The 19,568-nt window shown below is 41.2% G+C and overlaps 1 protein-coding gene across 4 annotated transcripts; it reads left to right on the top strand.

Annotated features, from left to right (window-relative positions):
* Window positions 1–16: 16 nt before the first annotated feature.
* Window positions 17–18,553, top strand: kdm4ab (lysine (K)-specific demethylase 4A, genome duplicate b). 4 transcript variants are annotated; one of them, XM_069712439.1, is made up of 23 exons: window positions 17–142; window positions 1,265–1,426; window positions 1,629–1,804; window positions 1,941–2,055; window positions 2,169–2,362; window positions 2,802–2,851; window positions 2,987–3,090; window positions 3,204–3,341; window positions 3,872–4,098; window positions 6,068–6,234; window positions 6,361–7,040; window positions 8,438–8,545; window positions 8,744–8,858; window positions 9,122–9,297; window positions 9,874–10,087; window positions 11,157–11,236; window positions 12,421–12,476; window positions 13,669–13,777; window positions 14,685–14,876; window positions 16,693–16,863; window positions 17,064–17,183; window positions 17,565–17,657; window positions 17,787–18,553. In XM_069712439.1, the coding sequence occupies exons 2-23, from the start codon at window positions 1,286–1,288 to the stop codon at window positions 17,922–17,924; spliced, it is 3,564 nt and encodes a 1,187-aa protein (XP_069568540.1). In that variant the 5' UTR covers window positions 17–142; window positions 1,265–1,285; the 3' UTR covers window positions 17,925–18,553. The 4 variants fall into 4 exon arrangements, with proteins under 4 accessions (XP_069568540.1, XP_069568539.1, XP_069568542.1 ...); XM_069712438.1 differs by having other exon boundaries at window positions 8,741–8,858; XM_069712441.1 differs by lacking the exon at window positions 8,438–8,545.
* The last annotated feature ends 1,015 nt before the right edge of the window (window positions 18,554–19,568 follow it).

Genomic DNA, 19,568 nt, shown 5'->3' with positions numbered 1-19,568 from the left:
TGCGCGTGCGTCGAGGCGGTAATGGAGGCTAGTGATCTACTCACAGGAGGGAGGGGGGCTTAGTTAGCGGGCTGTCTTTTGTTATTGGTTACGAGGTATTCGCAACACAAGGAACAACTTCCGAGTCGACTGAGAGCGGGCGGTGAGTATCTGCAATGTCGAGGAGGCGTCGTCGCACAATGTTGACTTCTCGGCTCACAAATGGTTTTAAGTAGCACGGAGCTGCTAGCGTAGCCGCTCACGGGTCGGGCGCAGTCTATTTCCCGACACCTCCAGTCGGATTGTCTTGCGCAACGCGACTTAACACCACCTCCTCTAAAAACGTGAAGCTTTTCGGAATAAAGGTAGGTGTTGAATTTTGATTTGTTAATTTGAAATCGTCCGGTGAAGGCCGGCCGGAGCTGGCGCTCTTCGAGTCCGCTGACGGCGTTACGAATGAGCAGGAAGTAGCCGAGCTGCCGTGAGATCAGAGAGTAGTCTCATCCCGTCACGGTGGTAGCGTCCACCGAGGCTGGGGTAGTTCACCTTAACTCTCCCGTGACAACAGTTGATCCTTTACACGCAAAGTTCCCTTTTAATATGTTGTTGTTGTTGTTGTTGTTTTTTACCGTCGTGCACGTTGACCAGAACTAACCGGGGACTCCGATACCGGTGTGATGCTATCAGACCAGCTAATGCTAAGTGTTGTGTTGTGTGTCGTTTGCGGTGGTCGCCTCGCAAAATTACCTCATTTATTTGTTTTGTCTTTCGCAAATGAGCTGAATGCAAAACCGGCTGCAACATTAGGACCGAATTAAAAGAGACGCGGGTTTCAACCACTCGGCGGTGGCTGCAGGTTTTTTTTCCTTCCCCTAAACCTGCAGGGTTAGCTGGTCCCAGGCCACAGTGAGGAAACGTTTAACTTACAAACATCCCGCAGGGACATGAAACTACACACAAGTTCTCAAGACAGGTTTGCTCTCACTTAATGGTGTCTTCAGTACCCGTCACTCGAGTTACGGACCAGTGACCATGTCGACATTTTTTTTAATTATTTTTTTTTATTGCTGCCAGGAATATATAGTGTTATTAAAACTACTCACGATAGAGTGTAATTTAAATGTTGGAGCTGTTGTGTAGGGATGTAGGCAAAACATAAAATCCCGGTAAAGGCACTTATCTGTGGGTGCAAATTTACAGTATATCTGAATTAGAATAATACTACATCCGATTATAACATTAAATCACTTCTTTTTTTTTTTTTTTTTTCGTTTTCAATGTGCAGGAGCTGCCATTGAGTTTGAGAATGGCGTCAGACGTGGTTTCCCAAAACCACGGTTCCAAGGGGATCATGACTTTCTACCCCACCGTTGACGAATTCAAGGACTTCAGCCGCTACATTGCATATATGGAGTCCCAGGGAGCACATAAAGCAGGGCTGGCTAAAGTAAGTGCTGATATAGTGTATGTCTTCGCACAGGTCGTATTCACCTTTTATTGTCATGTTTACGTGATTATATTTAATAGCAGCAAAATTGTGAGCAGATGTGTACACCAGTTTGTCAAGAAAAAAGTCTTTTTACAAAACTTTGCTGGTAAAAAGAACTCCGTTGAATAGAATAACTCGCTGTCGACTCTGTCCCTCCAAGATTGTCCCACCAAAGGAATGGAAGCCTCGAGGATCTTATGACGACATAGACGATCTGGTGATACCTGCGCCCATCCAGCAAGTGGTGACAGGCCAGTCGGGGCTTTTCACACAGTACAACATTCAGAAGAAGTCCATGGCTGTGAGAGAGTTTCGCAAGATCGCCAACAGTGACAAGTGAGAAGTTTCTTCAGTTGTCGTAGTATCTCATATGTCCGCTGTTTAATAGTATCAACTTCATGTTTAGCCATTTCATACTGCCAGTTGGTTTGTGGTGTTGATACTAATTAACTGTTGTTAATGTCGTTTCTAGGTTCTGTAGTCCACATTATGATGACTTTGAGGAGCTGGAAAGGAAATACTGGAAGAATGTGACATTTAACCCTCCCATATATGGAGCAGATGTTAATGGAACCTTATATGACCCAGTGAGTTGATGTTTTTACTGTTGTGAATATTCATTTGTTCTGAGAAGTTTTCTGCTTGTTCTTTGTGCAAAGTATGAGATCCTGACAACACTCCTGATCATTTACTCTGGCAGGATGTGAAAGAGTGGAATATTTGCCACTTGGACACCATCTTGGATACTGTGGAACGGAACAGCGGCATCACTATTGAGGGTGTTAATACACCCTACTTGTATTTTGGCATGTGGAAGACCACCTTTGCATGGCACACTGAGGACATGGATCTCTACAGCATCAATTACTTGCACTTTGGAGAGCCCAAATCATGGTAAAGACCCATACTCATTAAGTGGGTTAAAAAAAGTTTTGATATCGATGTCCTACTACTGCTTGATACTCGAAGGAATCGCAGTTGGGGATATGTGTTATAAGATGTGGGTGTTGATATATCTTATGTGCCACATTAGAGGGGGTATCATTTACACAAGTGAGAGTCTCATCCCACAAGGCTTTGATTTAAAAGAAAATGTGTAAGGCCGAAAAATTGGCTTTTTCCATTGAGAAATATAGCATCACCCAACAATGCATAGCATTAGCTCATTAAATGTGTATTGCACCAGGTAGAAAAAAAAATTAAGCATTTAACTTGCTGTGCATATAAATATGGTGCCCTTATTGTATTTATAATGCATAAGAAGTCAGGCAGAAAAGATGTAAAGTAGACGGATAAATGCACAATAACATTTTCCACATGTGACCGTTTGCAGGTACTGTGTTCCTCCAGAGCACGGCAAGAGACTGGAGCGTCTGGCTACAGGTAAGAGACCTGTGAAATATTTTCTGTAGATACTGTATGTAGTGGAAAGCTACATACTGAATAAATCGTCATGGAATCTAGTACTTGATCGTTATATAATCTGATGGAATTTCGATCTGTTCTCTCCTCTTCTAGGGTTCTTTCCTGGTAGTGCTCAAAACTGTGAGGCCTTTTTAAGGCACAAGATGACTCTTATCTCCCCGTCGATACTGAAGAAATATGGCATCCCATTTGAAAAGGTAAGGTATTCAAGTTTCATTTTAAACAGGCGGGGGGGGGGTTACTTTGTACCTACAACACAAGTTAAATGCATGAACTGCAGTCACTAATTATTTTATTTCGTCTTCCTTAGATTACTCAGGAGGCTGGTCAGTTCATGGTAACCTTCCCCTATGCCTATCATGCTGGTTTCAACCACGGTTTCAACTGTGCTGAATCCACCAATTTTGCCACAGAGAGATGGATCGAGTACGGCAAGCAAGCAGTTTTGGTAAGGACCACTAATGACAGCATCGGAGACCATATTTGTTCGAAAAATTACTCAGAGGCTAGATTCAAAATCAAACACATCGGACATTTATTCTTGCAAGAAGGAGCAAAATACATGTACACTCAAAGAAAGATGTCCAGCATTGCTCGAAGTCTCTCCTCCGTAGTTCAGCTTATATAAAGTGTGACAAACAGTTGACAGTCATCCCCATTTCCTCTGTATATCTGATTTTGTAGATAGTACTGAGTGAGGTCGTAGGTCACAAGATAAAGGTAAAGAGACGTAACTGAGACAATAGGAACTTGTTGTGTAACAGGTAGACAAATATTTGACAAGCCTGATGAGTTCATTATTTTTCCATCAGTATTATATTACATGTCATACATTTGATCATATTTTGATTTTATCTTAGTAGTACAAATGTAAGTATTTTTTTATAATCAGCTACATGTTATAAATGAACATGCAACAGTTTTATCCTAAAAGTGATCGTTTAAACCGCAGTCAATGTGTGCCTTTCTCCCTTTTAGTGCTCATGCCGCAAAGACATGGTGAAGATTTCCATGGATGTATTCGTGAAAAAATTCCAACCAGATCGCTACGAACAGTGGATGGCAGGGCGAGACGTGGTACCCATCGACCACTCACGGCCCACTCCGGAGGCTAGGGAGTTCTTGGGCGACTCCTTCAACGACATCACATGCAGCAGTAACAGCAGCTCCATCGAGAGCTGCGGGGATGATGGCGAGCGGAAGAGGTGGGTCGCAGAAAAGTATGTCATAAAATATATAGAGAGCTGATTTGCAGCAGAGTAAGTTGGTGCTAAGGGTGTTTTTTTTTTTTTTCTTTACGGTGAAATGCAATGCAGTGCATGCTCAGGTGTTTTAGTACTGCTGCTCATTGTGCTCTCTCTGTTGGGAACGGCTTTGGGTGTGTCCCTCATGGAAAGTACAACAACTACAAGCTTTCTGTATTTCTTTGTCACTCCCTCGTCTCGCGTGAAAGGAATTATATTGGCCTATCCAATCGGGATACGCCCTGTCGTAGAGCGATTGAATACAAGTATTTGGGAGTTGTGATAGACTTTGTCACTCCCACAATCCCTTTACATTAACAACACTAAGCATGTGCTCTCACACCCTAAACAACTTAGACTGTTGGTCTGTATTCATAACTGAGTGAAGGAAGGAGATCAAATTTACAAAGTGCTTCTTTGTATTACATTAAGGACCTGATTTGCAGCAGAGTAGGTTGGTGCTAATTACTCATGACAAAACAAATTCGCTGTTTAGGTAGGTAGGTAGGTAGGTAGGTAGGTATTTACTTTATTAATCCCCGAGGGGAAATTTTTTACATATATATTTAAAAATTATATTCATTAAGATTTAGCAGGGACCAGTGGGATATGCTAATGCTCTTTCACAGGAATGCTTTGCTTTGCACAGTCAGACACATTTGCATCTGTATGCTGCTTAGTACAACCACAGTCTTCTCTGTTGGCCACTAAGAACTTCCACTACAGAAGTTTGCGCTTTGCTAATGCTTTTAAGTTGTGTAGCTTAAAAGCATTGGCTTAAAGTAGCTGTCAAATGTGTCAGTCTTTTCAGTTTGCATTCACTGGTGTTTTTCTCCCCTGAAACTTATTACGTTATCTTAACTCAGGGTATCTGCCAATACAGATTTTTGATCCAACGCTCTTTCCCATTTTTAAAAAGCTCTAATCCTGCTGTGTAGAAGTCGTTTGAAACATTTGTGGATAGATAACATGAAGCCCGGGAGTGGAACTAAAAACTCCGCTGCCCACCATAACTGGATGAGTGTAACTGATAGTGGAAGTGCTGAATTTCATAGTCACATTGACAATAAAACTATTAAATTGTGGTTCAGTCATGTATGAACAAATGAATGCATTAGGATTCAAGCCATCTAAGAACGAACCAGACACTTTTGATGATTTATTTTATTAGGAGAGTCATTAGCATGCTGCTTGTCAGTGAATCCGAGCTTTCTGTTGAGCAGGCGTTGGTACAGTCAGGTCTCATTTTGTTTCAATTAACTTGACAGGTAGTCCCAAAGACTTCAGTGTCACACATCAGAAGTGTCCTTTTCATATAAATGAAACTCAACCCTTCACAGCCTGCCTGAACCATTTAGGTGGATGCAATTGGGATTCCCTGATTTCAGGTGCAGGATGTGAGCGTCTGCAGTTGGTTTGGCACCTGCTCTGTTAGCAGATGGTAAACCACATGCTGCGATCACCATGCAGCTGCTGGAAGACTTTGGCCAACAGCTGGACTGAGGATTTTAGAGCCAGGGAGGGGGAAGTTATTTAATATTATTGATGTCAAAATGGCAGTCAGTGGAAGAACTCCCCTGGAGGGAATTTAATTAAGAAAACGTGACATCGTGGAGTGAAGAGAACACAACAGCTGTTTTGAGGATAATGTTTTGTGTCAACATCACTGTAGTTTTTTCAGCAGCCATTACAGTGTTTTATTTATATTTGGAAAAGGGGATCCTTTTATTTTCATTTTGCTTAGATTAGATCTTAACATTGTAATTATAGAGTGTGATTTGATATATTGAGAAAAACAAGCATGCAGAAAACTGGACTGGTAACAAACAAGAAAAAAAAGTCTCTGAATCCACTACAATCCCTAAAATGTCAAACGGGGCAATCATCTTTACAATCCTCTGTCTGTTATCTCTGTTTTGTAAACTCTCAGCACTAAACAGAGGATAGAGACGAAGAGACACCGGGTGTGTCTGGAGGTGCCTGACGAGGTCGTTCCCAAGGATGAGGATGAGGACGAGGCGGAGAAGTACGGAAAGCGTCCCAGGCTAAGTCTTATACCGCCACGACCTAATGCACAAGATGTCAAGAGAAATAAAGGTATTATCATCTCTACATCATCTGACTGGTTTCCTGTAGGGGAGCCACGATTGAAATAACAATTACTTCTTGGTGAAAGTCAAATAAAAGTGTATTTTTTCCCCCCACTGCGATAAACTTTTTCAGGTCCACCAAAGTTGATTGTCACTCCAACCAAGCTCACTTTAATGGATCCATTTCACAGAAGCTTGACCCAAAATAACAGTGACGGAGGCCGTCCTCCTCATTACACCAAAACTCGTGCACCTGCAATCTCGTCTCAGTCCGGTCCCAGAAATGGACATCTATCAATTTCAGGTTCACCTGCATGGACGGAAACCGCAGCTCAACCTGCCCGCAAGATGGGGGTGGCCAGCCTGCTCTTCCACAGGACTCTGACTCCAAAAGACACTCTGCAAGTGCACAGCTACACTCTGGAGAAGCAGCGGCAGCCTCACACACAGCTCCAAGTGCACAGCTACGCCAGAGAGCACCAACCCCGGCATCTCCAGCCCAAAACCTGCCCACCATCACACACACAGGTTCAGCCTTCATCTCAGGCACCAAGCTGTGAGAGGACAGAGCCACAGCCAGAGTCTAAAACCATTCATACCAAAGTCGCACAGAATGAATCAGAAGCACAGAAGCCTGTGGTGCAGGACCAAGAGGAGAGCAAACCCAAAATGTTGATGCCTACTGAATGTGTGGCTAAAGTGGAGAAGCCTGAAGTTGAGCCCAGCACCATGCCCGCTCCCCCCCAGACTCTACCGCAGCCCCAAGACCAAAACCAACTGGAGATAGAGGCTCGCAAGAACAGCAAGAGAAAGGTCCGTTTATTTATTTTAAACTGTATTTGCTAATCGACGCCATGTTAGTCATCGCTGTCTATTTGTTGCTGTGTGCACAGTGGTAAATGCATGTTTGAGCACATATCACGATGTATAGTACGGTGCATGCGCTCTCTTCTCTCACAGCTTACCAACAAGTTCTCCAAAGTAGCTTTTAGCTACATCCTTGCTTTATAGTACTGCAGTCTTTTCCAGAAAGCAGGTTCAACAAACTCTGAATCTAACTCTAAGCTCTGAGTGGACTAATTCCAAGATGGAAAATCTTCAGGGACAAATTTATCTTTAAAAATGCAGAAAGGTGAATAGGCCTGAGTTGAACATAAAATGATATTTAGCATAATTAAACCAAAACACAGGTGACAGAAACTGAAGATGAAAATATAGATCTGACGGCTTTATTTGTAGATCTGTGCTACATCCTTATAATTTGACCCATTAAAAATGATTACGTTTTTTTGGCAGTTTAAAAAGCGTAAAGGTTACAGCAGTGGGGACATTTATAGACCTCTATTATGTTTAAAAAAATCTTGCTGACAGAATTTAATGCTGCATTTCAGCAACATAGTAAATGTAAACATTATACTTCAAATGCTGTTCAGAAAAGACCATACGCCATATTCAAAAACTCAAATTCAGTCAAGTCTTAAAGCTGCACCACAAACATTCTCACTCAGAAATATTCACATGATATACAAATTATTAGTTATATAAGTCAAAGCTATGATAGGAATGTTCCATCAGTGCAGCCAGCCAAAAGAAATTATTCATGAATCACTGTCGGTCTCTTCAGCGTAAGATTTTTTATTATTTTTTCATTTACAAGGATGTTTTAGTGCCGAGGAACGAACTGACAACCCGACAGCCGTCTGAATGTCGGCAGAGTCTCACTGTCATAAAGAAGTAAAGTATAAAGAGTTTATCCTGAAGATAAATCCATCACGTGAACGCTGTGTCTGCCCTCACATTTACAAACTAATATCTAACAGGGATTTTGATCTTCTTGAGCTCAGCACAAGGGGAGAAGAATAAGAGACACTCGGGGTTTGTTTAGGAAAACTTGGCAGCAAGCGGGCTGGGTTCACTCGAGTAACTTACACTAGTAACTGACCCAGAGTTTCCTGTTTCTAGACATAAAGTGCTTACGGTTATACACTCCTGTAGGGACAACAAGAAAAACAACAGCAAACTTTTTGGTGGCTCTGTACTGGTGCAATTTCCTGGCATGATGTCTGCATACTAATCTCTGCAAATTTGGCATCCATTACTTATTCTACTAAAAAAAAAAAATCCTTCTTGATGATGTCTCGGATAGAAGAGTACTTTTGGCCATAATCTGCCATGACTGTTCAATGTTATTCATGCTGTTTAAACTACAGAGTAACCAATCTCCCCTTGCGGATAATGGCATTGTCATCTTGCAAGACACCATTGCTGTCAGGAAACCAATGCACGATGAGATGAAGGTGATTCCTCAAAATCATTACGTAAGTAGTTACTACCTGTGACCAAATTCTCAAAGGCATGGTCGGACCTGATTTTAGCGGGAAATGAACGCATACCAGTACACAGCTGCCAAGATGAGACGTAATAGCAGCTGATGTCGTTGTGTTCATTGCAACAGATACAGGTGTAATTCTGGTTTTGACATCATGTCCTCTGCTGTACACTTGTTACTCCAGCAGGTGTCAGAAGAGCAGTCGTACTGCAAGTCAGTGGCGAAAAAGCAGCAGGAGCAGGCACAGCTTTGTAAACTCCCACGCCATCACCCTCTAATCAGAGAGATACACAGTGATGACGGTAAGTTGTTGTTGTTTAGTTCATCTGCATAACGTAGTAGTATGTAATGTGCTATTTTACCAAAATTCCGGTTCCTGTTTCAAGTACTTTTTCTATGCATTTGATCCACTTTTTAAATTATTTTTTTATTTTTTTTATCAGCTTATCATGTTTTTTTTTCTCTTTCTCATCATGTCACCCCATTTTTCTAATCCTTACTGCTTGCACTACCTTCCTCCTCCATTCTCACTACCTCCCTGTCCATCCCATCATCTCATCTACAGATATGTACGTGGACGTGGAGGTCGATCATGAAGAGAAGGAGGAGTGGGCGAAGCCGCTAACCCAGCTGTGGCAGTGTCGGCCATACGACCCCAAGGCAGAGAGGGAATACAACAAAAGCATCGGCCAGCAGGCCCCTTACTGCTCCATCTGCCTGGTCTTCCACACCTACCATCAGGTAAGAATGAAAAGCATTTTCTACTTCTATGAAGTTTGTTGTGCTATTTATTTTGTCTTTAATTTCAATATTCTACGGATAAAGTTACATACTGGCAATCATGGAATTATTGAAGCAGACTTGTTAAGGCATCAAGACAAAACAGGACAATGAACAATGTCGGTCAGTGGTTTGTCCGTGACATTAAAACCAGGAGTAGAAAACATACATTTTTGCCTAATTAATTAGTTTTGACTTGAATGTTATTATCAAAACAGCGATATCTTTATTGATGTTATATTTAAATGTTGCTGTATATCTTTTGTATGAAGAGCAATAGTGTATTTGCCAATATATTATTATTATTATTATTGAATATATTACGTTATTTTTCTTATTAATAAGTTATCGATATAGATTGCAATTAAAACAAACGTTTCCTGAGTTTAATTTACCACAGTCTTCACATAATTCCTCATTAAGTCAACAATTAACAGGTGTGTAGGGGTCTCACTCAGTTCTCAGGACTGGATCAGATTTTTGTAGAATGAATGTCTGAAATAATTAACAAACCTCTCAACTTTGTTTTCCCTCAAGTCCGAGTCCAGTAGTGGGAATTCCAGCGTGATGTTGGTGAACCGTCCAGGCGGTAGTCAGTGGTCCAAACCGCTCATCCCTGAAATGTGTTTCAACACCCAATTCAGCAAGACGAATGACAGCGGGGAGGGACAGCTATGTAACCCTAATCTATCAGAGGACGGGACCAGCCGACTGGTCAGCTGTGCTCAGTGCTGCGTCCGCGTACATACAAGTAAGATCCTTTTCTCTGATGAACAGGAATTAATTAAAATATGCATAGGTAGGAACACTTTAGGGAATGTTAAATGAAATGTTTCTTATATACAGCTCATTCAGATCCTTGTTCTTAAATCTACTGCTACAAACTCAAAAACAGCCATAAAAGATTATGAATGGATTCACACACCTGTGGCATGCTCAATTAGTCAGCCAGTACTGCTCAGAGCTGTTACAAATACAGCCTTTCTTTGGTCTGTTGTTTTGCTGAAGGAGGCTAACTCACTATCTACCTTCAAGAATAAGCTTAAAACTTTCCTTTTCTCATAAAGCTTCCAACTAAGGTAAGCTAACATGATCTGAAGCATCCCCTCTCTATGCTCTCCCCTACCCTCTCGCCATCGGCCACTACCCCATATTGTTTTAAAATTTCCTTCACTCTGACATTTTATTAGTATTTTTTACATTTAACTCTGTGCCTTTGCTGTTCACTGTCTTTTTGTCCTGTAATGATATTTTACGGGGTTGTTCTTTGTGTTTGTTTGCACCTTATGTTTTGGTATTTTCTATATTTTATTGTTGTTTTTTTTACACTATAAAGAAAACAGAATTCAATTCAAGTTCTTTCAATTCAAGTCAAAGCTTAGTTAATATTTCCTAAACAGATGCAGTGGAGAAAGAATAGGGAATATGAATGGGTGATAAAGAAAATTGAATGTGGCCACAAGGACGAACATCCTTAATCTTTTGTTCTCAAACTGTCTATACACGCTGGCAGCTGATAGTTTGGAAGAATTTTCTGTGGAAAGAGGAAGATAACTTGGGTTGGATCTATTTAAAAAGAAAAAAAAAATGGATCTAGTGTTAAGTTCCTCTTTAAGGCAGGACCCTGCTATGTTTGTAATAAAATGCACTTTTCAGTAGATTTCACTTACTGCTACTACTAAGCTTCACAATGATGTACAATAAAAGGAAAATCGCAGCACTTTTCTGGGAGCAGACAGCCAAACAATAAAAGTAACCAAGCTTGCCAATGAAGTCTGTGGAAGGGGATATGTGATGTGTTCTTTTCTGTTCTTGTCCAGGTTGCTATGGTGTGTCTGGGGACGAGGCCGAGCTGGACGACTGGCTGTGTGCCCGCTGTGAGGCTGATGCCATCACTGAGGTTAGTTAATTGGGCTAAAACACCTCAGCGGATTATTATTTTATGGCAAATCATTTAAATTGTTCATCATACTACCAATCAACACAAACACAGCAGCAGAGTTGTTGTGCCATAATAATATGGAACGTTTGATGGGTGTCAGAAATGATGGTGTCACTGTCCAGAAGCTCTGCATCGCAGATTATTATCAAAAGCAAGCACAGTAAATAAAATCTAAAAGTGGAAAAGCCTAGAGCAATGTTATTAATGCAGGTATGTTAAATGTTTTAATCATTATAAACAATTATTTTCTTGCCATTGAAAGTAAATGATGTTTGTAAGATCTAGCTTTAAATTTCCTGTGCTTTCAGCATTCTTGTCGGCTCAGAACAATAGATGGTTGTGAAACATTCTGGGAATGTGACCTGAATTTAAACCTCTCTGACCACCAGTGGGCAATGCTCCACTTTATAGTTCACCGAGACACCTGAGTGGACTTTTGGTTTTATACTCTTTCTGTTTTCGCTTGTATAGCGTCTCTTCAGTTTTAGATTCTTTGTGCTCAAGTATTTTCCCTTATTTTTTTATTTTTTTATTTCATAGCTTTATTAGATGTTGCTTTGCCACAGATTGTTCTTCAAGACTTCTGCCTGTTCCCCATGTTATTAGTGTAGTTTAGAACTTCATCTGTGCTCAGGATGTTGCTATGAAGTAGTTTAATCTGGATATTGATCAGTTATTCGGTATCTTTTGGAGGGTTTTCTGTACTATACAGGTCATGTTTTACCAACATTTAGACGGCACATAAACAGCATATGGAAGTTTAAATACGGTTTGACAATCAACACTTAGTGAAGTTGAAAAATGTAACTGATGTAGAAGAAAAGCTACCCTGCCAGTGTCCCTCTTACTGAACTCGTTTGGTACTGTTTATGCTGTGTTTGCCGCATTGAACGTGGGAGTGTTTTAAGACAGCTGCACTCGCACATTGTTTTTTATAAAGATCAGCATTAGATTGAACTTCATTTAGTTGATATTCATCCAGTAAATTCAGAGATGTGTTTTTCCCCAGTTTAAATGATAGATTATTTACAGTGAAACGTCATACATACAAACATCCTTATCAGATGTGATAAAATCAAGGAGTCATACACCAAAGTCAGTATTTACAATACTGACCCAGTGTTGTGTGTTTCTTCCTGCAGGACTGCTGTCTGTGTTCCCTGAGAGGTGGAGCTCTGCAGAGAGCCAACAATGACAAGTAAGTCGTACCAGCAGATAGTAGTGCTGCCACTGTAGAGCATAAAAACAATATGGCTGAACTTCGTAGTTACAGTAGTGCAGCATGACAGCATCATTGAATATCTACCGTTTTAGAGGAAGTTGACGTGCCCTAACACATTCTTTATGATCGAGGGGATCCTCAAGAAATAGAATGTAGAAAACATTTTTCAAAGATCTGATCATTTTCATTAAATCCAGAGTCTTCATGGTTTGTAAAAGTAAAGATGGATTTATGTTTACAGAACAACCCACAGTGAGTCTGACCAGCTGACAGAGCAGCAGATTGCTGCCCGTGCTCACCCTTCACTCTCCTTGACTGCATTAACGCTGCCTGTTTCTTTAGTCTGTTCCTGCTGAAATCCATCTGGAGAATTAAGCCCTTCAAGCTAACCTCATTTTTTTTAATTTTTTTTTATTATGCAAACAAGTATACAGATACACAGTCTGTGTGCTGGTGGTTGTTACATATCCTCAGCCTAGACATGTGATTTTAAAACCACAATTAAACCACTGTTTGCTGGAGTCAAGAAGAAGTTACAACCTTTTCTGAAAAGAAAAACAACTAAATTCAAGGTCCACTTACTAGCTTTCTTTAGAGCCTTCAACACATCCTCAATTATATAGAGATGGATATCTACCACATAACTATCAAAGAGAGTTAGATAGGAATTGCCATGACAACAGAGATAATGCAAACTACTAAGCAGTAGAACGCTGTAGAACAAGCAAGTGGGTTTTGAGTTAAGGTGGTTTTTGTTAAATACTGTTTTTATGGCAAACAATTATCTTCATGCTGAAGTCATAACCTTGTTTGTTCAAATAACTGCTTTCTGAGGTCATCTTTGTTGTGTTTGGGACAGCTCGGAAAGTATTTTGTCACTGCTTTTTTTCCCCCACAATTTTCTGAACACAGTCAATATACCATTTATATTAATAATTGAATTGCTTTGCTTTGTATTTGTCAGTTTGTATTGCCCTATCCTTGAGTTATATGTTATAGACCATGTGTCGACACGAACAATGAATTCCTGGCATTAGATTGGATTACACGCATTGTTTAGTTGTTCAAACCACATTACTGAATCCGTGTTGTGACATTTCTGGAACCATTGCAACCTGGACAATGTACTGTTTGTCCAGAGTCCACTTCATGTTTGCCTTTCACACAGGTGGGTTCATGTGCTGTGTGCCATCACTGTGCTGGAAGCCCGCTTTGTCAACATCACCGAGCGGAGCCCCATTGACCTCTCTGCCATCCCGCTGCCCCGGTTCAGACTGGTAAGACACTACAGTTACAGCTGCGTGCTGTGATGTGATGTGACTGCAGTGATTTAGATAAGGGGACCTGCTTTGTGGGCTCAGACATAAAGATAATTCCTGTCAATGTGACGCGCTACATTCCTGAAATCAAACTCTAGCTGCTCTGCCTTTTTTTTTTTTTTTTACTGTCTGTCCTCGCACTGCTTCAATGTGGTGGGAAGAAATCTTTGTACTAAAGATTGCCCTCTTGATAAACGTGTGAACGTGTGTTCTCACGTCATTTGTTTGTGATCGTCTTTCAGGACTCACATTTCACCTCGGTGAAACTAGCGGCGCCTGCTGCCCATCTTGCTTTCACTTCTCCTTCTGAAAAATAGATGTTTCTCTACTGTATAATGGAACGGAGACATTCTGACGTCTAACTTATAAAATGGCTTGAATGCACCACAAAACTTCTTCTTTGTATTGAGTCACCTAACCAAGGATTTTACTTTGAAATGATATGAATGGCTGACGGTAACGTTACCTTCTGTTTTTCCTGAATGAGTCACCAGCGGTAGGTTGGAAATAATGCACAACTTTGGCCACAAAAGTTGTAGTTATCTTTATCGTTACAGATCTTAATTCTAATTAGAATCGACTTCTAAATGCACCAAAAAAAACAACAAATGATGTCAGGACTTCATAAAATGATCGAGAGGAAGTTGTGTAATTTCCCTCTACATATCTGGATTCCAGTTCGTGTCTGGATCTGCCTGCCCTTCACTTCCTTTGATAATTTTGTTTGCGTATCTTCCTCCCTCCCCTCGGCTTGTTTCCTTTCTCCTCCTTTTCTTCCTCTGTACTTCCTTCACTTTAACCTCCCACTCGTATCTGTGCTGACCATTATTCCCGCTCCACACTTGTTTCTTTGTCACCCTGGTAGAAGTGTGCATACTGCAGGAAACGGATGAAGAGGGAGGTGACGGGCTGCTGCGTCCAGTGCTCCCACGGGCGGTGCTCCACGGCATTTCACCCCACCTGCGCTCAGGCAGCTGGTATCCTCATGCACCCAGACGACTGGCCATTTATAGTCTTCATCACCTGCCACAGACACAGAACGCCCGTCATACCCGAGGTAACCCAGCAGATTTACAGTCAGGCTAAAAGCAAGTGGTCCCATCGATTGTGCGTACATCATCTTGTGAAGTTGTGTTTACATTTTGGGATTAACTCGAGGAAACAAAAAGTCAGTCCGCTCATACAAACTCACTTGGTGCTTTCTGCCTAATTAGGTGGTTTAGTTGAAAGAGCAGCTACAAATTTGGCACGAACTCATTTTCCCACAAACACTCCTCTATTTTGAGAACTGACATGCATGTTGTGTGTATCCTAACTTAACTGTAGAAAAGTGCTTTTGTCTGCCAAAAAGAGAGCACCTCCCTCATGAGTTCCTTCTTGATGCTCCTACTGTATATCATTTTTTTTTCCACTGCCAAGACTTTCTCACTGTGAGGAAAGTTTCCACCTGTGTTATCAAGACTTCAGGGAGCCAGCCTTTGATTGCTTTTATTCGTGGGTGGAAACCCAAAGTCCAGATGATAACATGTCATCCAGAAAAACATCATAATTTCATAAATAAAATATATTTCCCACATTAAAAAAAAACAAACAAGGACAGCTACAGCATGAATCGATTACCCCATTCCATAAAAAGTCCTAACCTGACTTCTGTGAGCGCCTTTCATATTTTAAAACTTAATGTGTAGCAGCACCAGTTAAAAAAAAAAGCAAGTTCTGCCTACATTATCCACTCAAGGTCGACCCTGGTATTAGTTATGCTGCATATGGTCACTGTAATCTGAGCATGGACGGCTGTGGCTCAGATGGTGGAGCTGGATGTCCACTAAACTCGGGGTAGGTGGTGCAGTCAGTCCACGTGTCTTTGGGCAAGACGCTGAACCCCAGGTTGCTCATGTTGGCGGGGGAGCAGCTTCCATGGCAGCTCCCTGACATTGGTGTGGGAATATTTGTGTAAGAGTGGCAAAACTAAAAGCTATAAAGGTGCTGTACTGGTGCCGTCCATTTACCATGTTTCAGTATCAGCAGGCCTACGCAAACTCGGTCCAACACCATGTCCACAGACAGCCAGTTACTCTCTCTGCTTAATTTGTCATTTTTGAGCTGTTTTCTCACAGTTAAGTCCTAATTGAAACTTGTTTACTTAACAACTGTGTTGTAATTTGTTATTGTGCCATTCTGAATGTGACTGGTCGGTATCATTTCCTGACACCTTCTCGTGTAAATATAAATCTCTTTTTCTTTTCTTTTTTCCATTTCAGAGGGCGATAAACACACTTGTCTTTGTGCCATGTCTTCTTTTCTTTTCGTGGTACTGTTATCTGTTGATAAAGAGAGTCTTTGTGCCAGGGCGCTTTTAAAAAGGGAGGACTGTCTGAGTAGCACCAGTTTAGTCAGCCGTGCGGCACAGTAATAGAAATGGCCACTGGGATTCTTACTTTGACTCACCCGTTGGGGGGAGACACACATTTGCACAGTTCTGTCAAATGATGTGCAGCAACAACCCAATCTTGTCAAGCCAATGAACTTGCCTCTGAAGGTTTCCTCTCTCTCTCTCTCTCTCTCTCTCTCTCTCTCTCTCTCTCTCTCTCTCTCTCTCTCTCTCTCTCTCTCTCTCTCTCTCTCTGTGGTATTGAGCTAAGTGCCGACAAGTCTGGCCCCGTTTGTCTTAAGTCCTCAGATGTAGCAGAGTGAACAGCACCAATTTCTTGGGTACACATGGCTGACAACTGTTGTGTTAAACTAATTCTCGCAGAGTTATCTTTATAGACTCGTGCTGTTTACTTTCCAACTACTGTTTTATCTCTCATGTGGCCGTTAGTGCTGTGGAGTGATAAAGTTTTGAGGAATGACACTCCATTTCCCTCCTTTAGCGCAACAAGGCTTCGATGCGGGCATTGGCAGTGGGCCAGAGGGTGATCTGTAAATACAAAAACGGCCGCTACTACCAGAGCGAAGTGATGGAGCTGACTACGGCTACGTTCTACGAAGTGGTGTTCGACGATGGGTCATACAGCGACAACCTCCTTCCTGAGGATATTGAGGTTAATAAAACTACAAAACGTCTTAAAAATATCCATTTGGCAACTGTTTGCACAATGAAGTAACTCGCATAAACTTGGTGGAACTGAAATGATAGATCTAAGCCATGACAGCTACACTTTTCTGTTCAGTTTCCTTTTCCAGATTAATTTCATATTTAACCCCAACGATGAGTTCAATATTTGCCGTGATGTGTTTGCAGAACCGTGACTGTGTCCGTAACGGGCCGCCCTCCGAAGGTGATGCCGTTCAAGTGCGATGGACAGATGGGCTGATCTATGGAGCCAAGTTTGTAGCGTCACACTCCATCCCCATGTACCTGGTAAACCTCCCCTTATCTGTCACTCTCTGTCTGGCTCCGACATGCGTGAGCTGTATAGACTCCCGTTAGTTCAAAGCACATGAACACATGAGATGTTGGGTTATGCGGCTCCGCCTCAAGATGTGAACGGATCTGTGTGGGTAATAATACAAAATATTTTGACACCGTCAACAATGGATGTTTGTTTATCAGTTGGGATATTTTACACTGAAGTGCATTCATCTGCTCGGTGTGGATGTTTTTTTTTTTTTTTTCTAAGAATGTTGTGTTCTGTTAAAAGACAGATCAGAAAATTAAAAAAAAAAAAAAAAGAAAGATTTAAATCGACGCTTATATTAAGCACTTACCCCGTGCTTGTGTGTGTGTGTGTTGTGCTTTCAGGTAGAGTTTGAGGATGGATCACAAATCTCAGTGAAGCGAGACGACATCTACACTCTCGACGAGGATCTGCCCAAAAGAGTCAAGTCACGAATGGTAAACTCAAAATCTTTTATGCTGAGAAAAAGTGTGATATCGGACAAGTAGGTTGTTTGCGTCTCATCTGTAGCAACACCAAACTGTTATTTCTGTATCTAATGTTGAGTTTTTTTTTCCCCCCCTCAGTCGGTGGCGTCGGACATGCGTTTCGAGATCTTCGCACAGAACGACGTCAAGCAGCACTCCAAAAGGCAACGAGTCATCAACTCTCGATACAGAGAGGACTACATCGAGCCCGTCATCTACCGAGCCATCATGGAGTGACGTCCGTTGCTTTCTTCTGCTTGCCGCCTCTTCAACTCACCAGAGAGCTCCAGTTCCATATTTCTCGGCTTGTCCGTTTCTGGCTACTGCTAATAGGAACGACCACCACCACCACCACCCCCCTTCTCCTGTTCTTCCACGGCCTGTCGGGCTCCATATTTATAAACTACGGCTGGGACTTTAAATGACTTTTGTGTGCATTGAATAGTATTGTTAGACCTTCATTTGTCATCACACTCTGTAGATTTTCTTCCTCTATTTCATTATTACGTTTTTTCTGTTTCTCAGGAAGAAGCCATCAATGAATTATTAAATATGGAAAAGGTTGGGGTGTCTCTCTGGGGCAAAATTATTTCTTTTTCTTTGTCACCACATATAGCATCTGCCGATGGACAGTTTTCTGATGCGTTGCGAGATGTATTTGGGAAACAAACAAACGCTAATATTTCTTTTAGAAATGACCCATTACTTTTGACTTGCAGACTCATGTTACTTTAATAATAATGTATCACAGTAATATTTTACCTGCAGGAAAATTGAGAGGGACATTTTAAAGGAACGATTATCCAGTCTGTTTTTTTTTTCCCTCATGCATTTTAACAGTAAACTTTGAGCCATCTAGCTGTCAACTACATTTTTTTTTTATTTGACTCATCAGCTCAATCAATGAAGAAGTGTGTTAATTTGCACCCTCAAAGAATTGAAACAATCCAAGCTCACTTTTTTTTTTTTTTTTTAACAAGTCCTTACTGTAGTTTTCACTCCATGCGTTGCATTATGTGGTTGAGATGGGAGTTGTCGTTCACCTGTGCCGCGGTGTGTCATCGTGCATCCACTGTGAAGACGGGGGAAGGCTAGACAAGTTTTATAGGCCCAAGCCTTACATTTCAAAGGGCCAAGCTTACTTTGGTTTTTCTTGTTGTTATTAGAACTATTGTAATTAATAGTATTATTACTTTATTTATGCGTGTGCATTAAGTTTGAAAACAAAGCTATTTTTGTCATGCCCTTTTTCCCAATCTGTAGAAAACCTCAGATGTATTTATATTTATTATATTGATAGGTTTTCAGACGAGCCGTTTTAAATTTCGAGGCTAGCTTTTTGGAAGGCGAGAACGATTTGGCTCAAGTTCCTCTTAAAGTAGAAGCCCTTACTGTTTCCTCCTTTCACAGGATTTTGCGTTTTCCAGACTCACGGCCTCAACTAAGTTTAGACTTTTGTGTTTCTACTAAAAAAAAATAGCTCCAGGGATTGTAGTTTCAGGTCATAGTTTGTTCCCTAATACACAAAAACACAGTAGGAGGAGGGTTTTCAGATTTTAGCAAGTTTTCTTTCCTGTTGACTTCCTTGTTTCTGCTTTTAAATTAGTCTTGTGTATGAAAAATCTCGGGTCTCTCAGTAGGACAAAGTATGCAGACACATCTTAGTTACGCACATTTCATGGCTACTGTTGTCTCTTTGGTTTCCTTTGGGTCTGTCTTCAAGGCAGCATTAAATCTGTACACTCTTTGTAAACGTCGACTGTTTGAGTAAAGTTTGGGCTAAAAAAAAAAAAGAAGAAGAGAACCTTGTATAATTGACTTTCTCCACACTTACAAAATAGCAGATCAAAGCGCTGAGATTCAGGCAATATTTCTGTTATC

The sequence above is a fragment of the Brachyistius frenatus genome, unplaced genomic scaffold (assembly GCF_029030835.1).
Source record: "Brachyistius frenatus isolate BFR_SWC_R1_liver_20210118 unplaced genomic scaffold, ASM2903083v1 Contig_110, whole genome shotgun sequence".
In the NCBI taxonomy this organism is placed as follows: domain Eukaryota; kingdom Metazoa; phylum Chordata; class Actinopteri; family Embiotocidae; genus Brachyistius; species Brachyistius frenatus.
The sequence above is the reverse complement of the archived record's forward strand: the minus strand, read 5'-3'. Positions and strand labels throughout refer to the sequence as shown.